The sequence below is a fragment of the Bufo bufo genome, chromosome 5, assembly GCF_905171765.1.
Source record: "Bufo bufo chromosome 5, aBufBuf1.1, whole genome shotgun sequence".
NCBI classification, from domain to species: Eukaryota; Metazoa; Chordata; class Amphibia; order Anura; family Bufonidae; genus Bufo; species Bufo bufo.
This window is the reverse complement of record NC_053393.1, coordinates 514,709,069-514,726,157: the sequence shown is the minus strand read 5'-3', so window position 1 is coordinate 514,726,157 and position 17,089 is coordinate 514,709,069. Positions and strand designations below refer to the sequence as shown.

The 17,089-nt window shown below is 44.7% G+C and overlaps 1 protein-coding gene across 1 annotated transcript in view; it reads left to right on the top strand.

Moving 5' to 3' along the window:
* MALRD1 (MAM and LDL receptor class A domain containing 1) overlaps positions 1 to 17,089 on the top strand; it is a 365,234-nt gene that overhangs the window by 332,050 nt on the left and 16,095 nt on the right. Inside the window, exons 25-26 of the mRNA XM_040434052.1 lie at positions 15,019 to 15,141; positions 16,923 to 16,981. Coding sequence (XP_040289986.1) covers positions 15,019 to 15,141; positions 16,923 to 16,981 — 182 coding nt within the window. The remainder of the gene's footprint in view (positions 1 to 15,018; positions 15,142 to 16,922; positions 16,982 to 17,089) is intronic.

The following is a 17,089-nucleotide window of genomic DNA, read 5'->3' as shown; positions in this document are numbered from 1 at the left end:
ATCTACAAACAAAGAGACAAAGAAAGAAAGTCTGTAACATTTGGATCCGGTGAAAGCCGTCCCTCACTAGTGACGACACTTCAGCTTCATCCGGTCTCCCGAGCAACCAGGTCACGTGGGACGCCGCGCTGAGGTCTAGCACACCACATGGGATGCCGCTGGTGTGCGGCCACCTGGGACCAGCGCTGCAGAGTAGCAGTGAAGAAGGGTAAGAGTAAGACTCCTATGGGGGAGTTTGTTTTGTAGCTGGGCATACACTGGGCATTGTTACAGAGGCACATCTCTAAGCAGCACTAAGTGACTGGCCATGAACTTATCGCGTTTATGAACTGGACTGCAATTTGGAGTATGTTTCAATGCTGTTGGAATAGCCACATGTCTGAGTAGACGAATCGCTAAACGTCTCTTTACATTGAAACGGCTATTCACATTGCAGCAAATTTATATACGGGACTGACCATCTGGTGCACTTATCACGGTGCGGAGCTGATACAGGTCTCATTTACACCATTGTTTATATCTTGAGCAGCCAAGGGCGAAGCTGTACACTGGTGCATGAGACTCATCACTTGCTCCTCAAGTGGTGTGTAGCCAGTACAGGTTGTATAGGTGCTACCTTTTGTATAGGGCTATTTTTATGTATGGTTTTATGCCCATTTTTATCTGTTTTATATGTTTTATTAAATTGTATACCTTGGCTACTCCAGTGCTCCCATCTGAGTTTGCCCCTTTCTTTCACTATTTGCAATGCGTTCACCTCACGCATTGGACCTGCATGGAATTCTCGCCCGTGTGAAAAGGGCCTAAGGGTACTTTCACACTCCCGTTGCTGGATTCCGGCAGGCAGTTCCGGCGACAGAACTGTCTGCTGGAATCTAGCAACGCAAGTGTGAAAGGATCTGGCAATCTGTATGCAAACAGAAACCATTTGTAGACAGGTCCGGATGCGGATCTGTCTCACAAATGCATTGCAATACCGGATCCGTCTCTCTGATGTCATCCGGAAAAACGGATACAGTATTTTTTATTTTTTTTTTAAAAGGTCTGCGCATGTGCAGATAGGAAGACCGTATCCGTCAATGCAGCAATTTTAATGCCGGATCCGGCGCTAATACATTCCAATGGAAAAAAATTCCGGCAAGTGTTCAGTATTTTTGGCCAGAGAGAAAAAAGCAGCATGCTGCGGGTTTTTCTCTATCCAAATACCGTAAAAGGACTGAACTGAAGACATCCTGATGCATCCTGAACGGACTGCTTTCCATTCAGAATGCGTTAGGATAAAACTGATCCGTTTTATTCCAGTATTGAGCCCCTAGGATAGAACTCAATACCGGAAAACTTTGATGCAAGTGTGAAAGTACCCTAAAACTTTATTTTTTTTTTGTTTCAAAAATGCTTCTATTGTGTTAAATGTAAAAAAAAAAAATTGGTATTGTCACGTCCGTAACAACCTGCTCTATAAAAATACCACATGAACTAACCCCTCAGATGAACACCGTGAAAAGATAAATAAAAACGGTGTCAAAAAAGCCATTTTTTGTCACCTTACATCACAAAAAGTATAATAGCAAGCGATCAAAAAGTCATATGCACCCCAAAATAGTGCCAATCAAACTGTCATCTCCTCCTGCAAAAATGATATCCTGCCTAAGACAATCGCCCCAAAAATTAAAAAAACTATGGCTCTCAGACTATGGAGACACTAAAACATGATTTTTTTTATAAAAAAAATGATATTATTGTGTAAAACGTAAATAAATAAAAGAAAGTATTAGGTATTGCCACATCCGTAATGACCTGCTGTATAAAAATATCACATGACCTAACAGGTGAACACCGTAAAAAAAAAAACGGTGTCAAAAAAGAAATTTTGTTTGTCACCTTACATCACAAAAAGTGTAATACCAAGTGATCAAAAAGTCATACGCACCCCAAAGTCATACCAATGAAACGTCATCTGATCCTGCAAAAAATGAGACCCTACCCAAGACAATTGCCCAAAAAATAGGGCTCTCAGAAAATGGCAACACAAAAACAAGATTTTATTCTGTTCAAAAATTATTTTACTGTGTAAAATTTAAAGGGTAACTGTCATTTTTATTTTTTTATGTAATTGGATTGGTCTGACTAAGTTTACCTTAGTTCCCTAGTTAAAGGGTTTCTATCACTTCGTATGCCATAATTAGCTCTCAGACACTAGCGATCCGCTAGTGTCTGCTCTGGCCAACCATCCTAATATAAGAGCTTTTTGGGCAGCCGTTTTGCTAAAAAAATAACTTTTATAAATATGCTAATGAGCCTCTAGGTGCTATGTGGGCGTCATTAGCACCTAGAGGCTCCGTCTACCTTCATACACAGCCACCGCCCAGCGCGTCCCTACAGCCCGCCCATCTCCTGATGAATGCGATCCTCCGTGTGACGCAACGGACGAATTCTCGCGCATGCGCCGTGCGCGGCTGTATTCGGCGCATGCGCAGAGAATGTCTGACCGCTTCCCTGCTCAGACATCTCCACTGCGCCTGCGCCGATGACGTCATAGTGCTCCAAGGAACAGGCGCAGTGGAGATGTCTGAGCAGGGAAGCGGTCAGACATTCTCTGCGCATGCGCCGAATACAGCCGCGCACGGCGCATGCGCGAGAATTCGTCCGTTGCGTCACACGGAGGATCGCATTCATCAGGAGATGGGCGGGCTGGAGGGAAGCGCTGGGCGGTGGCTGTGTATGAAGGTAGACGGAGCCTCTAGGTGCTAATGACGCCCACATAGCACCTAGAGGCTCATTAGCATATTTATAAAAGTTATTTTTTTAGCAAAACGGCTGCCCAAAAAGCTCTTATATTAGGATGGTTGGCCAGAGCAGACACTAGCGGATCGCTAGTGTCTGAGAGCTAATTATGGCATACGAAGTGATAGAAACCCTTTAATACTTTTGTATAGGTATTGAATTACCTAGTAATTGCAGCATGTTCTTTCCTCCCCCAGGCATTTCAGTAGTGCGGCTAAAACAGCGTTGCTAGGTGTCCTCCGTCTCCTATCTTCTATATAAAGAAGACGTAAAACGTAGTAGTGGGCAGTCCCTAACTCTGCGTGCGCTCTCCCATCGGACCAGGATAGTGCTGAAAAATTAGCAATTAGAATATTCGCAATCAACTACTCAGGAGTAAGAGGGTGTGTTTTAGGCTACTTTCACACTAGCGTTCGGGTGTCCGCTTGTGAGCTCCGTTTGAAGGGGCTCACAAGCGGCCCCGAACACATCCGTACTGCCCTAATGCATTCTGATTGGACGTGGATCTGCTCAGAATGCATCAGTCTGCCAACGTTCAGCCTCCGCTCCGCTCAGCAAGCGGACACCTGAACGCTGCTTGCAGCGTTCGGGTGTCCGCCTGGCCGTGCGGAGACAAGCGGATCCGTCCAGACTTACAATGTAAGTCAATCGGGACGGATCCGTTTGAAGTTGACACAGTATGGCTCAATTTTCAAACGGATCCGTCCCCCATTGACTTTCAATGTAAAGTCTGGACGGATCCATCTGAAGCTACTTTCAGACTTAGAATTTTTTCTACAATATAATGCAGACGGATCCGTTCTGAACGGATCCCAAGTCTGCATTATAGGAGCGGATCCGTCTGTGCAGACATCAGACAGATCCGCTCTGAACGGTAGTGTGAAAGTAGCCTAAGTCTGGAGAAAGCGGATTGGTTGGGGTGAGGCTGTGCTTTCCCGAGATGAGCCGAATGAATTCTGGGTAGTTAGGGAGGGAGGTCTTAGCCTCAGGGTAAGGGCATCAGCGGCCATCTTGAGAAGATAGTCAGAAAGAAGTATTGTGAGGAGCAGTTGCTATGGACAAATTCTTATTAAACAAGTGGTATGTGAACAAAATAATTAGTGATTATGGATTATTACCACAGCAGCAAAAAATGAGCCCCCACATACGACAATCACTTAAAAAATAAAATCCCATAAACCTATCCATCAAAATCTGCGCTGCAAAAGCCATATGGCGCTTCTTCCATTCTGAATCCTGCCATGTGCCCCCCCAGCAGTTCACCACCACATATGTGGTGTTGCCGTATTCAGGAGAAAATGGGTAACAAATTATGGGGTGCTTTTTCTTCTGTTACCCCTTGGGAAAATGAAAAATTTGGGGCTAAAACAACATTTTATTGGAAGAAACAAAACTTTTCATTTTTACAGCCAAGTGTGTCCAAATTCCGTAAAACGCTTAGGGGGTCAAAGTGATCAGTACCCCCCTTAATATATTCTTTAAGGGGTGTAGTTTCCAAAATGGGGTAACTTTTTGAGGGTTTCCATTGTAGGGGTACGTCAGGGTCTCTTCAAATACAAAATGGTGCCTAAAAACCATTCTAGTGAAATCTGCCTCCAAAATCCATATAGTGCTCCTTTCCTTCTGACCACTGCCACGTGCCCATAGAGTAGTTTACCACCACATATGGGGTATTTCTGTCAACTTCAGAATCAGAATAATATATATTGAGGTTTATTTTGCTGTTAACCCTTGCTGTGTTGCAAGAAAAAATAGATTAACATAAAAAATCAACCAAAAAAGGGAAATTTTGAAATTTCACCTCCATTTTCCTTTAAATCTTGTGGAACACCTCAAGGGTTAACAAAGTTTGAATAATTTGAGGGGTGTAGTTTCTAAAATGGGGCCATTTATGGGTGGTTTACATTAGGTAAGCCCCTCAAAATCGCTTAATAACTGAATTGGTGCTTAAAAAAATGGTTTTGGAAATTTTGTTGAAAATGTGAAAAATAGCTTCTAAGCCTTCTAACGTCCTAAAAAAAAAAAAATGACATTTACAAAATTATGCCAACATAAAGCAGACATATGGGGAATGTTGATTGCTAACCATTTTATGAGGTATTACTATCTGTCCTAGGCTCCATTCACACATCCGTGTGTGTTTTGCGAATCCATGGACACCGGCAATGTGCATTCCGCATGTTGCGGACCGCACATCACCAACACTAATAGAATATGCCTATTCTTGTCCACTATTGCGGACAAGAATAGGACATGTTCTATTTTTTTCAGGATCGGAATTGCGGACCCGGAAGTGCGGGTCCGCAATCCCGGATCCTGGCCGCACATCGTGCGGCCCCATAGAAATAGATGGGTCCGCAATTCCGTTCCGCAAAATGCAGAACGGAATTGCGGATGTGTGAATGGAGCCTAAATTGAATTTTTGGTAAATTTTTGATTATTTTATAAATAAAGGTGAAATATATCGACTCAAATTTACCACGTCATGAAGTACAATGTGTCACGAGAAAAAACAGTCTCAGAATGGTTTGGATAAGTAAAAGCGTTCCAAAGTTATTACCACATAAAGCAATTTGCAAAAGTCGGCCTGGACAGGAAGGTCAAAAGTGGCTCGATACTGAAGGGGTTAATGGAGGCAGATGCATACCTATGTTGCTAAACACAAATGTTAAAGAGATTGTCCGGTCCCAATATGCCCCCAATACCTGTTTTTCATGTCTGAGCTTTCTTTCCCACCTGTAAAACATCACATTATCCTGGCAGATCTGTTTACTTTCTCCCCTTCTTGTTTTGTTGAATACATAACTTTATTGATACACAAGCCTGGCTGCACAGCACAGTGATGAGTCACAGGCTGACCACGCCCCACACACTGCTCTGCCTGCAGCAGCGACTATATCTATAAGGGCTCATGCACACGACCGTATGTCCTCCGAGCGGGCCATATGTCCCGGAGCGGCATACATCGTGTGCACAGGAGTGCACAGCATCATAGGTTACTATGATGCTGTGAGCATCGGGCCGCCGCGGGGCTATTGTCCTGCACTCATAGCATCATAGTAACCTATGATGCTGTGCGCTCCCGTGCACACGATGTATGCCGCTCTGGGACATATGGCAGACCGCAAAACGGATACAGTTGTGTGCCTGAGCCCTATCACTCATACTGAGCGCCCATAACCGTGACATCCACAGCGCCCCCAAGTGACATCCAGTGTGCCATCCACAATGTCCCCATGTGCCATCCACAGTGCTCCAATGTGCTATCCACAGTGCCCAATGAGCCATCCACAGTGCCCCATGTGCCACCCACAGTGCCCCATGTGCCATCCACAGTGCCCCATGTGCCATCCACAGTGCCCCAGTGACATCCAGTGCCCCATCTGCCATCCTCATTGCCCCAATGTGCCATCCACAGTTCCACAGTGCACCCCCATGTGCCAATCAGTGCCCCCAGTGAGATCCACAGCATAGTGATCAGCCACTGTGGCTGATCGCTATGCTGTCACTCCTGCACAGCACTTACATTGATGCACTAAAATGCGTTGAACTGCACATTTATAAATGGTAGCAACATTGAAGCTGTCTTTCAGTAATTAATAGAGGTTCAATTAAAGATTCCTGTCACAGCCAGACAGCTGAGAAGCGCTCACAGGAGCTTCTCAGATCCTCCTCCTTGAATTTCTTTGTTTTGGTTTAGTTTCTCATCTCGTTAGTCTATCTCAGCTGTCATGCAGTTGGACTGATTGCTACCCTTTAAGTTCCTCCCCATAATGCAGTAGTGTGCGGCTGATACAACTTCCTGGAGTGTGTGTGCATGCTGTTCCCAGTTCCCAGTCGTCAGTCGTCAGTCGTCTGCAAGATAAGTGCTGTTTATGTATTTATGATTTTGTCTTTTCTGGATCCAGGTGACCCTGACTCTCTCCGTGTCAGTGTAGGGAGCCGGTGGTCGTGTCCCTTCACTATTGTTGGGTCTTCAGGTAATAGATAGCCGAGGAACGTGGATATGCGGCCATCCACCTTTGGGGTGTTCGCATAGGCTGAGCAGTGAGGGAGAGCGGCAGGTCTATTGCAGGGTTCTCCCTTTGTTCCTTAGTTGTGGGTCCAGAGAGACATTGGTTATATGGTATTGTCTTGTTTCCTGTACACCATCCGTGACATTATCAGCCGCCAAAACCGTCTCAAGCATGGATCCGGTTTCACTTTTGGCTGAACGCTTTCAGGGTCTTTCTTTGGAGGTAGCTGATCTCCGTAAGACTTTTTCTCAGTTTCAAGTGACCGGTTCAGCTTGCGTTCATGGAGTTTGTGCTGAGCCTAAGATCTCGCTCCCGGATACGTTCTCCGGGGGTAGTGAGAATTTTGTGAGTTTTAGAGAGGCTTGCAAACTCCATTTTCGCCTTCTTCCCCATTCTTCTGGTGATGAAGAACGGAGGGTGGGGATCATTATATCGCTGCTCAGGGGTAACGCTCAGTCCTGGGCCTTTTCGCTGCCGGAGGGGGCACGGCCCTTTCGTTCAGTGGATGAATTCTTTTTAGCCCTGGGTCAGATATATGATGATCCGGATCGTATTGCTCTGGCTGAGTCTAGACTACGTCTGTTATGCCAGGGTAAACAATCCGCAGAGATATACTGCTCAGAATTTCGGAGATGGGCAGCAGATACGGGTTGGAATGATGCTGCACTCCGAAGTCAATTTTGCTATGGTCTTTCAGAGGGATTGAAAGATGCATTTGCCTTTCATGAAAGACCTACCTCCTTGGATTCTGCTATGTCTCAGGCTGTTCGTATTGACAGGTGTCTTAGAGAGAGAGGAGAGATCTCTCCTTCCTGTCATACTCAGTCCCGGGACAGTGCAGCGGTCTCATTCTGTGCACAGGGGTCTCAGTCGCTGTCAGCCCCTTCTGAGCAGGAGTCTATGCAGCTGGGGTTGATTGCCTCTGACAATAGAAGATTCAGCCCGCAGGGGAGGGTTTGTTTTTGTTGTGGAGGTATAAATCATCTGGCAAATGTTTGTCCCTCTAGGAGATTCAGGCAGTTTTCTGGGAGTAATAAAGAGACAAAAAGGAAAAAATCTTTTAAAAATGTTCCGTCTGTTACTATTGGCAGGGTTGAGGCGGAAATTGAAGGTTTTCCGTTTGCTTGTAGTTCCCGTTTTGTCCTGCCTGATAGGGTGGCGCTAGAGAGCAAGAGCATTTTTTGTGAGATTTTTGTGGATAGTGGAGCAGCTGTCAACCTCATTGATAATCAATTTGCAATAACTCATGGTTTCCAGGTATGCACTTTGGGAAAGGATATTCCTGTTTTTGCTATTGATTCAGCTCCACTTTCTCAGAAATCATTAAAGGGCATAGTTCACAATATCCGTTTAATTGTGAGTGATGCTCATGTTGAGGATGTGTCATGTTTCGTCCTTAGCGGTTTGCCTACTCCTCTAGTGTTGGGGCTACCCTGGCTCACTAAACATAACCCCACCATTGATTGGCAAGCGAGGCAAATAAATGGTTGGAGTAACTTTTGCAGAGAGAATTGCCTCATAACATCTGTTTCTGAGGTTTCTACTAAGACTGTACCACCTTTCCTCTCTGAATTTTTGGATGTCTTCTCTGAGAGTGGAGTTCAGGGTTTACCTCCGCACAGGGAGTATGATTGCCCTATTAATCTCATCCCAGGCGCCAAGCTGCCTAAATCTCGTTTATACAATCTCTCCCAACCTGAGAGGGTCGCTATGCGGGCTTATATCTCTGAGAGTCTGAGAAAAGGACACATACGACCCTCGAAGTCACCTGTTGCCGCTGGTTTTTTCTTTGTTAAGAAAAAAGATGGTTCTTTAAGACCTTGTCTGGATTTCAGGGAGCTAAACAGTATCACTATTCGTGATCCTTATCCGCTTCCTCTGATCCCGGACCTGTTTAACCAGGTTGTTGGGGCTAAAGTCTTTTCCAAATTAGACCTAAGAGGGGCATACAACCTGGTTATTGTCAGAGAAGGAGACGAATGGAAGACGGCTTTCAATACCCCTGAGGGCCATTTTGAGAATTTGGTTATGCCTTTTGGTTTGATGAATGCCCCAGCCGTTTTTCAGCATTTCGTCAACAGCATTTTTTATCATTTAATGGGAAAATTTGTATTAGTGTATTTGGATGACATTTTGATTTTTTCTCCTGATTTCAAGACTCATAAGGAACACTTACGTCAGGTCTTGCTCATCCTGCGGGAGAATAAATTATACGCGAAACTGGAAAAATGTGTGTTTGCGGTTCCAGAAATCCAATTTCTGGGGTTTCTTGTCTCCGCTTCTGGTTTTCGCATGGACCCCGAGAAGGTCCGCGCTGTGCTTGAGTGGGAGCTTCCTGAGAATCAGAAGGCGCTGATGCGTTTTTTGGGCTTTGCCAATTATTACAGGAAATTTATTTTGAATTATTCCTCTGTTGTTAAACCACTCACTGATATGACCAGAAAGGGGGTAGATTTTTCTTCCTGGTCGGTAGAGGCGCGTAAGGCCTTTTCTAATATCAAGGAGAGTTTTGCTTCCGCTCCCATCCTAGTACAGTCTGATATTTCGTTACCCTTCATAGTTGAGGTTGATGCTTCTGAGGTAGGGGTGGGTGCGGTCTTGTCTCAGGGTTCCTCTCCTGCCAAATGGCAACCGTGTGCCTTTTTCTCAAAGAAACTCTCCTCCGCAGAGAGAAATTATGATGTGGGAGATAGGGAATTGTTGGCCATCAAGTTGGCTTTTGAGGAATGACGCCATTGGCTAGAGGGAGCCAGACACCCTATTACCGTGTTTACTGACCATAAAAATCTGGCCTACTTGGAGTCAGCCAAGCGTCTGAACCCGAGACAGGCCAGATGGTCTTTGTTCTTTTCAAGGTTTAATTTTGTTGTTACGTTCCGCCCTGGGGTTAAGAATGTGAAGGCAGATACCCTGTCACGTTGTTTTCCGGAAGGTGGGAATTTTGAAGACCCGGGTCCCATTTTGGCTGAAGGTGTGGTGGTCTCTGCTCTTTTTCCTGAATTGGAGGCAGAGGTGCAGGCAGCCCAGTCAGAAGCTCCTGATCTTTGTCCTCCTGGGAGGTTGTTTGTGCCTCTCGCTTTGAGACACAAGATTTTTAAAGAACACCACGACACGGTCCTTGCTGGGCACCCGGGGGCAAGAGCCACACTGGATCTCATCGCTCGGAGATTCTGGTGGCCTGCGCTTCGTAAGTCGGTTGAGGGTTTTGTGGCAGCTTGCGAGACTTGCGCTCGTGCCAATGTCCCTCATTCACGGCCATCAGGTCCTCTCCTTCCTTTGCCCATTCCTTCCCGTCCTTGGACACATCTGTCCATGGACTTCATAACGGACTTGCCTCGTTCCTCGGGGAAGACTGTGATTCTGGTGGTGGTGGACCGTTTTAGCAAAATGGTGCATTTTATCGCTTTTCCTGGTTTGCCCAATGCTAAGACGCTGGCGCAGGCATTTATTGACCACATTGTCAAATTGCATGGGATTCCTTCAGACATAGTCTCTGATAGGGGCACGCAGTTTGTTTCCAGATTCTGGAAGGCTTTCTGTTCTCGCTTGGGGGTTCGGTTGTCATTCTCTTCTGCTTTCCATCCGCAGTCGAATGGCCAGACAGAGCGCGTCAATCAGAATCTGGAGACATATCTCCGCTGTTTTGTGGCGGAGAATCAGGAGGATTGGTGTTCTTTTTTGTCCCTTGCTGAGTTTGCTTTAAATAACCGTCGTCAGGAGTCCTCTGATAAGTCACCATTTTTTGGTGCATATGGGTTCCATCCGCAGTTTGGGACTTTCTCGGGAGAGGGCTCTTCTGGTTTGCCTAATGAGGACAGATTCTCCTCGTCTTTGTCATCTATTTGGCAAAAGATTCAGGATAATCTAAAGAGCATGAGTGAGAGATATAAGTGTGTGGCGGATAAGAGACGTGTGCCTGGTCCGGACCTGAATGTTGGTGATCTGGTGTGGTTGTCTACCAAGAATATCAAATTGAAGGTTCCCTCCTGGAAGTTGGGTCCTAGGTTTATTGGGCCTTACAAGATCCTGTCTGTCATCAATCCTGTTGCCTACCGTCTTGATCTTCCTCAGACTTGGAAGATCCATAATGTTTTTCATAAGTCCTTATTGAAACCTTATGTTCAACCTATTATACCCTCGCCTTTGCCTCCTCCTCCGATTATGGTTGATGGAAATCTTGAATTTCAGGTCTCTAGGATTGTGGATTCTCGTCTTGTCCACGGTTCCCTCCAGTACCTCGTTCATTGGGAGGGTTATGGTCCTGAGGAGAGGATGTGGGTCCCAGTGACGGACATTAAGGCCACTCGTCTCATCAGGGCTTTCCATAGGTCCCATCCTGAGAAGGTGGGCTCTGAGTGTCCGGAGTCCACTCCTAGAGGGAGGGGTACTGTCACAGCCAGACAGCTGAGAAGCGCTCACAGGAGCTTCTCAGATCCTCCTCCATGAATTTCTTTGTTTTGGTTTAGTTTCTCATCTCGTTAGTCTATCTCAGCTGTCATGCAGTTGGACTGATTGCTACCCTTTAAGTTCCTCCCCATAATGCAGTAGTGTGCGGCTGATACAACTTCCTGGAGTGTGTGTGCATGCTGTTCCCAGTTCCCAGTCGTCAGTCGTCAGTCGTCTGCAAGATAAGTGCTGTTTATGTATTTATGATTTTGTCTTTTCTGGATCCAGGTGACCCTGACTCCCTCCGTGTCAGTGTAGGGAGCCGGTGGTCGTGTCCCTTCACTATTGTAGGGTCTTCAGGTAATAGATAGCCGAGGAACGTGGATATGCGGCCATCCACCTTTGGGGTGTTCGCATAGGCTGAGCAGTGAGGGAGAGCGGCAGGTCTATTGCAGGGGTCTCCCTTTGTTCCTTAGTTGTGGATCCAGAGAGACATTGTTTATATGGTATTGTCTTGTTTCCTGTACACCATCCGTGACAATTCCCTTCTGCTTTCACGCTGGTATCGACAGACTGAAATGTTTTGTTTTAAATGATAGCAAACCGATTTTAAGAAAGAAAATTGTGCATATTCCGCAAAATATATGCTGCTGTCGCTGCTTTTAATATGTCTATAAAACACTGGCTGCTCATGGACAGAAAAAAAATTAAAAAATTTGCGCTGCAGGATTTTTGTTCTTGAAGTGCATTACATGAACAGCTTTCCCTGCTGTAAAACACACACTGTTCTCCATCTCTACAGGAAAAACCTGACTTTTCTACCTATTAATTCAATCTATTGAACATAGCTTCCTTACACTCCCTACACTGTCCTTGCAAAGCTGGCTTCTGTCTTTAAAAGGTGTCTGCTAGAGAAATGGCAGGCACATCCTCACACATCATTGGCTGAGCTCACAGAGGCATCTGTGCTTTGCCTGATGGACCAACCAATATCCAGCCCCCTGATTGGCTGACAGGATGCCTGCAAAGAATTGTGGGCAAGCCTTCTGGCCAGGGCCCCTCCCAGGGTCATGTGATCTTTGACAGTAAAATGGTGAGTGTAGTTTTGCGCGATTCATTAAAAGTGAAATTCGTTGGTCAGAAGAATTTTTGTGAAATTTATGACTAATCCAATTAATTTAGAATTAATTCTCTCATCTCTAGGCAAATCATTTCTTATCTTCGGGAAAATGCACTTTTACCATGATTATTTCTAATTTATTTATTTTACTCACTTATATAGCGCTGACCTATTCCACAGCTCTTTACAGAAACCATCATTGCTTGCTGTCCCCAGTGGAGCTCACAATCTAAAGCCTGTATTAGACTGGCAGATGGTCTGCCAGATAATTGCTAGCGAGCATTCATAGTAATGCTCTTTTGTGATGATCTGGCAGTGTAATACTGCCGCCAATTACCCTATGAACAAGCAAACGCTTGTTCATCAGGCAATCCCAATCTTTCAACAAGTTTAAAAATCACTCTTTGCCGGCTGCAGATTGTGGTGTCTAATCACGATCTGCTGCTGGCCAACAATGATTCAGTATGGGGATGAGCGATGGCACTAGCGATCACTTCTTCCCATACTGAGGAGGAGATTGCTGCATGTAATAGCAGCGGTCTCCTCCCCCAGCGAGCAGGCAATTGCCGGGAAGGAACACTTCCCTCCTGACAATCGCTTGCTTAATCTGCAGGTTTTATACAGTCTTAAAGGGGTTGTCCCACAAAAAAATATTCTACAGTTTTCAAACCAACACCCGGATCTGGATACTTTTGTAATTGCATGTATTTAAAAATTTTGTATAGGTACTGAGTTATTCAATAAAGTGTATTTGTATAGCGCCAACTGCTGTTTGTTTCTTTTTCTTATTTCTTTGTCCTGCTCACTGAGAAGGCCGCACATGCTCAGTTTCATCCTCCAACTGCCTTCTGATCTGTGATAGGAAGAGCATGGACACGCCCCCTGAGCTGCAGCACAAAAGACACTCCCCTTGAACTTCCAGCTTGATATAAATCTAGCAAATAAATGAATGGGGAGATCTCTGGATCCATGTGAGGTGCAGGGCTGGTTCTAGCTTTGTTAGAAAGAGATTGTCATGTACTATATGATGTTTATTTTGCACATCAATCATGGAATAACCCCTTTAAGTTTAGTATGTATTTGGAGTGTGGGAGGAAACCCATACAAACAAAGTGAGAACATATAAATTCCATGCAGATGTTGTTCATGGGCGGATTTGAACCTAGGGCCCAGCACTAACCACTGTGCTACTGTGCACCAATTTTACCACCATTTACTGAAATTATTTGTGTCTTTTACAACATGGCAGTAATTTACAGGGACACTCACTTTTATTCTGTAGCATAGGACATGTTCTCCATTTTACAATCTGTAGCCTAAAAATACATTTCCTGCATATACCTCTGTGTGTAGCTTCTGGTGAGCGAAAAGCGGTACGTGCCCACTCGTCTTCACACATTAGAGATCTAGCGGCTGTTAGTTCACCCTGCTGTTAAATGGAAAACATTAAATGCCTAACAAGGGTCCATTTCTATAAAGCCTTATGTTATGAACAGTTGGCTAAATGCTTGTCGCTGATTAATTCAATTTTATGAAATCTATCATAAAATATTTGTCTTGTAATTGTATTCACGTTTAAGACTGTAAGAGAGAGCAAAAATATTTTACTGATGAATAGGAATTCTAAGGTTCACACTTTTTTGGTGCATTTGGGACATTTACGGAATATCGACAGGATGTGTCATAACTTTCTGATAGGTGTGCTTCCCAACTCCTGTCTCCATAAAAGGATCCCACCACAAATGAAGAGCTCACTACGCGTGCGCAGAATCCTCTCCGGTCACTGCTGTGGGACTTCCAAAAACAGCTGAGCCAGTGCTTGTCTCTTTTCGGAATTCCCATTGCAGTAGATGGAGATTGGCTGTGCACTTTGGGGCCCTGCTCTTGTGATAGGAGCAGGTCTCAGAGGTGGGACCCGTACCTATCTGGAAGTTATGACATATCCTATCGATGCGCGATAAGTATCCCAGACAGGAAAACCCCTATAAACATAGAGGGGCACATTGACCAGCTAGAGGATTCGCCAAATTTGTCATTCTCTCCACAGCAATTTTCAAAAACATTTGCTAAATCTATTCTCTCGCAAATGTGTGCTGAGGAGCAGGCCTCTTCATAGACTTGGTACATCCTCTAGCAGGACATGTGCCAGACTGAAATCTACAGCAGCCTCGTAGCTCCCTTAGATTGCTGTCATCAGTCATGCCAGAAAACTCTACGTGAATGAAGATAAATGTGCTGAGCCCACTGGCCCTGCTCTCTCCCCGCCTAAAAAGGGGGCTTGGGAAGGGTTGTGTAAAAACGCTGTTTATGCAATAATCATTTTGGAGCATCTTTTCTGTGTTGTGCCATTCATTTGTTACTTCTTCTGGAAATTCTGATATGTCCACTCTTAACTATCTGTGAATTTCATTGAGGACTCCATTCACAAATTCAATATATTACATGCTAACAAAACATTGACAGGATGCACTTTACATCACGACCACATATAGAGACATATACGTCACCAAACAGAGTATCATAAAATTTTGTTTTCCCTAAAGCCGATCATCTGATGCCACACGTCTCAGGATATGCCAAGGAAAGGTGGCAGTGGGTTTTACCATTGCCTTGTCAATGGCCAGTGTCTCTACATAAAGCATGGTATACATTGACAATGAATGTTTGAAGAACTTCAAGTTGACTTTTTTTAATTTGTCTGTTTTGCTTTAGATTCAATAATGGCTGAAAATGGCTCCGTGATGTGCCTTCCCTCGAACACCTGGGTGCCTTTTGAAAAACGTTGTGACAGAGTAGAAGACTGCAGTGATCTCATTGATGAGTCTGGATGTTCAGGTACTAAATCCTGTGCAACTATGTACGTGGGTGAGTCAAAAATTATCCACACTCTGTTTGTAGAATTTACTTCAATCAGCTTCCAGAAAATACAAATATATCATTTTTCGACATAATCTTCCTGCTTTTCAATACACTTTGTCCATTTGTCAACAAGCTTTCCTGTTCATGTGTACACTCAGTGTTGTCATCAGTCGAGGATGTGGGTGGACGTGCACAAAGTCTTCGAGAAACCAGACACACCCTCGAACTACAAAAAAAGAATCACTACACGCTGCTCTTGTTTTGTGGCAATCACAAGTGGGGCGGCCATTGTTTCTTGTACCGCAGTCACAAATCAATTGACATAACAGTGGAGATTATGTTAAAAATTATGTGTTTGTCTTTTATGAAAGTTGATTTTAATAAATTTTACAGCGAGAGAATGGATAATTTTTGATCCATCAACCTATATTGTATGTTTGTTAATTGCAGTATGCCATGAAGGACATTTATCACCTATCTATGTGATACTGTAGATGATAATGCCGGATCACTGAAACTCCAAGATTTGTAGGATGGGAGGTCTTAAGCCACCCCTGTTTCTCTACTCTGCATGGGTGTCCTGAGGGGAACTTGAATTATGAGGCGTTAACACATGCTCCCTGCTTCTCCATTCTGTCTTTGGAGGCTGAAAGAAACATCCAAATTCAGTGCTCCTCCATTCTAGTAACTGGTGGGAGGCTCAGCTCTCTCTGCAACTGCTGCGCTATGATTAACAGGACCAGGCAGTGAAAATGTAATCTAGAAATGAATGATAAAAATAAACAGCAGATAACCATGTCTAATTTTCTTGGCAGTCCGTAGGATTTTTTTTATGGTTAAGACGAGGGTTAAAGGGCTTCTGTCACCCCCAAAACACATTTTTCATTTTTGGGCTTGTTAAAATCTAATTGAACGACTATTCCCTATATAGGGCTCTTACCTTGGTCTGTGGCTTCGTTTAATAAAAAATCGATCTTTTAAAATATGCAAATGGCTTCACTACCAGCAAGTAGGGCGGTTACTTGCTGGTAGCCGCCGCATCCTCCTTTTAAAAAAACGCCCCCTCCTCCTGTTGATTGACAGGGCCAGCGAGCGCTCTCCTCCTCCGGCTGGCCCTGTCAGCCTTTCAAATCCCGCGACTGTCTTCATTCGGCGCAGGCGCTCTGAGAGAAGGACGCTCGCCTCCTCAGCACTCCCTCAGTGCGCCTGCGCTGATGACATCACCGAAAGAGAAGACATCATCGGCGCAGGCACACTGAGGGAGTGCTGAGGAGGCGATCGTCCTTCTCTCAGAGCGCCTGCGCCGAATGAAGACAGGCGTGGGATTTGAAATGCTGACAGGGCCAGCCGGAGGAGGAGAGCGCTCGCTGGCCCTGTCAATCAACAGGAGGAGGGGGCGTTTTTTTAAAAGGAGGATGCGGCGGCTACCAGCAAGTAGACGCCCTACTTGCTGGTAGTGAAGTCATTTGCATATTTTAAAAGATAGATTTTAAATGAAACGAAGCCACAGACCAAGGTAAGAGCCCTATATAGGGAATAGTCGTTCAATAAGGATTTTAACAAGCCCAAAAATGAAAAATGTGTTTTGGGGGGGACAGAAGCCCTTTAAGTTCTTTTTAATATTTTTCATTGTTGTTCTCCACTAGAAGAATTGCCTTTAGGTGAGAGCATGGAGCTTCATGGCAGCACTACGTGGAGGCCATGTTCAGGTGATCTCCAGTACAAACATTGCTTATAATGTTATTCTTATTTTCCAGAATGTCCAAAAGCATACTGCAAAAATGGAGGAAAATGTTTACTAAACAATGAAGTACCTGTATGCAGGTAATGTTCAAATCAGTATTTATGGCATTACATTCATAATTACCATACACATTTAAAGAGAACCTGTCAATTCTCCTGACATGTCTGTTTTAGTAGATAC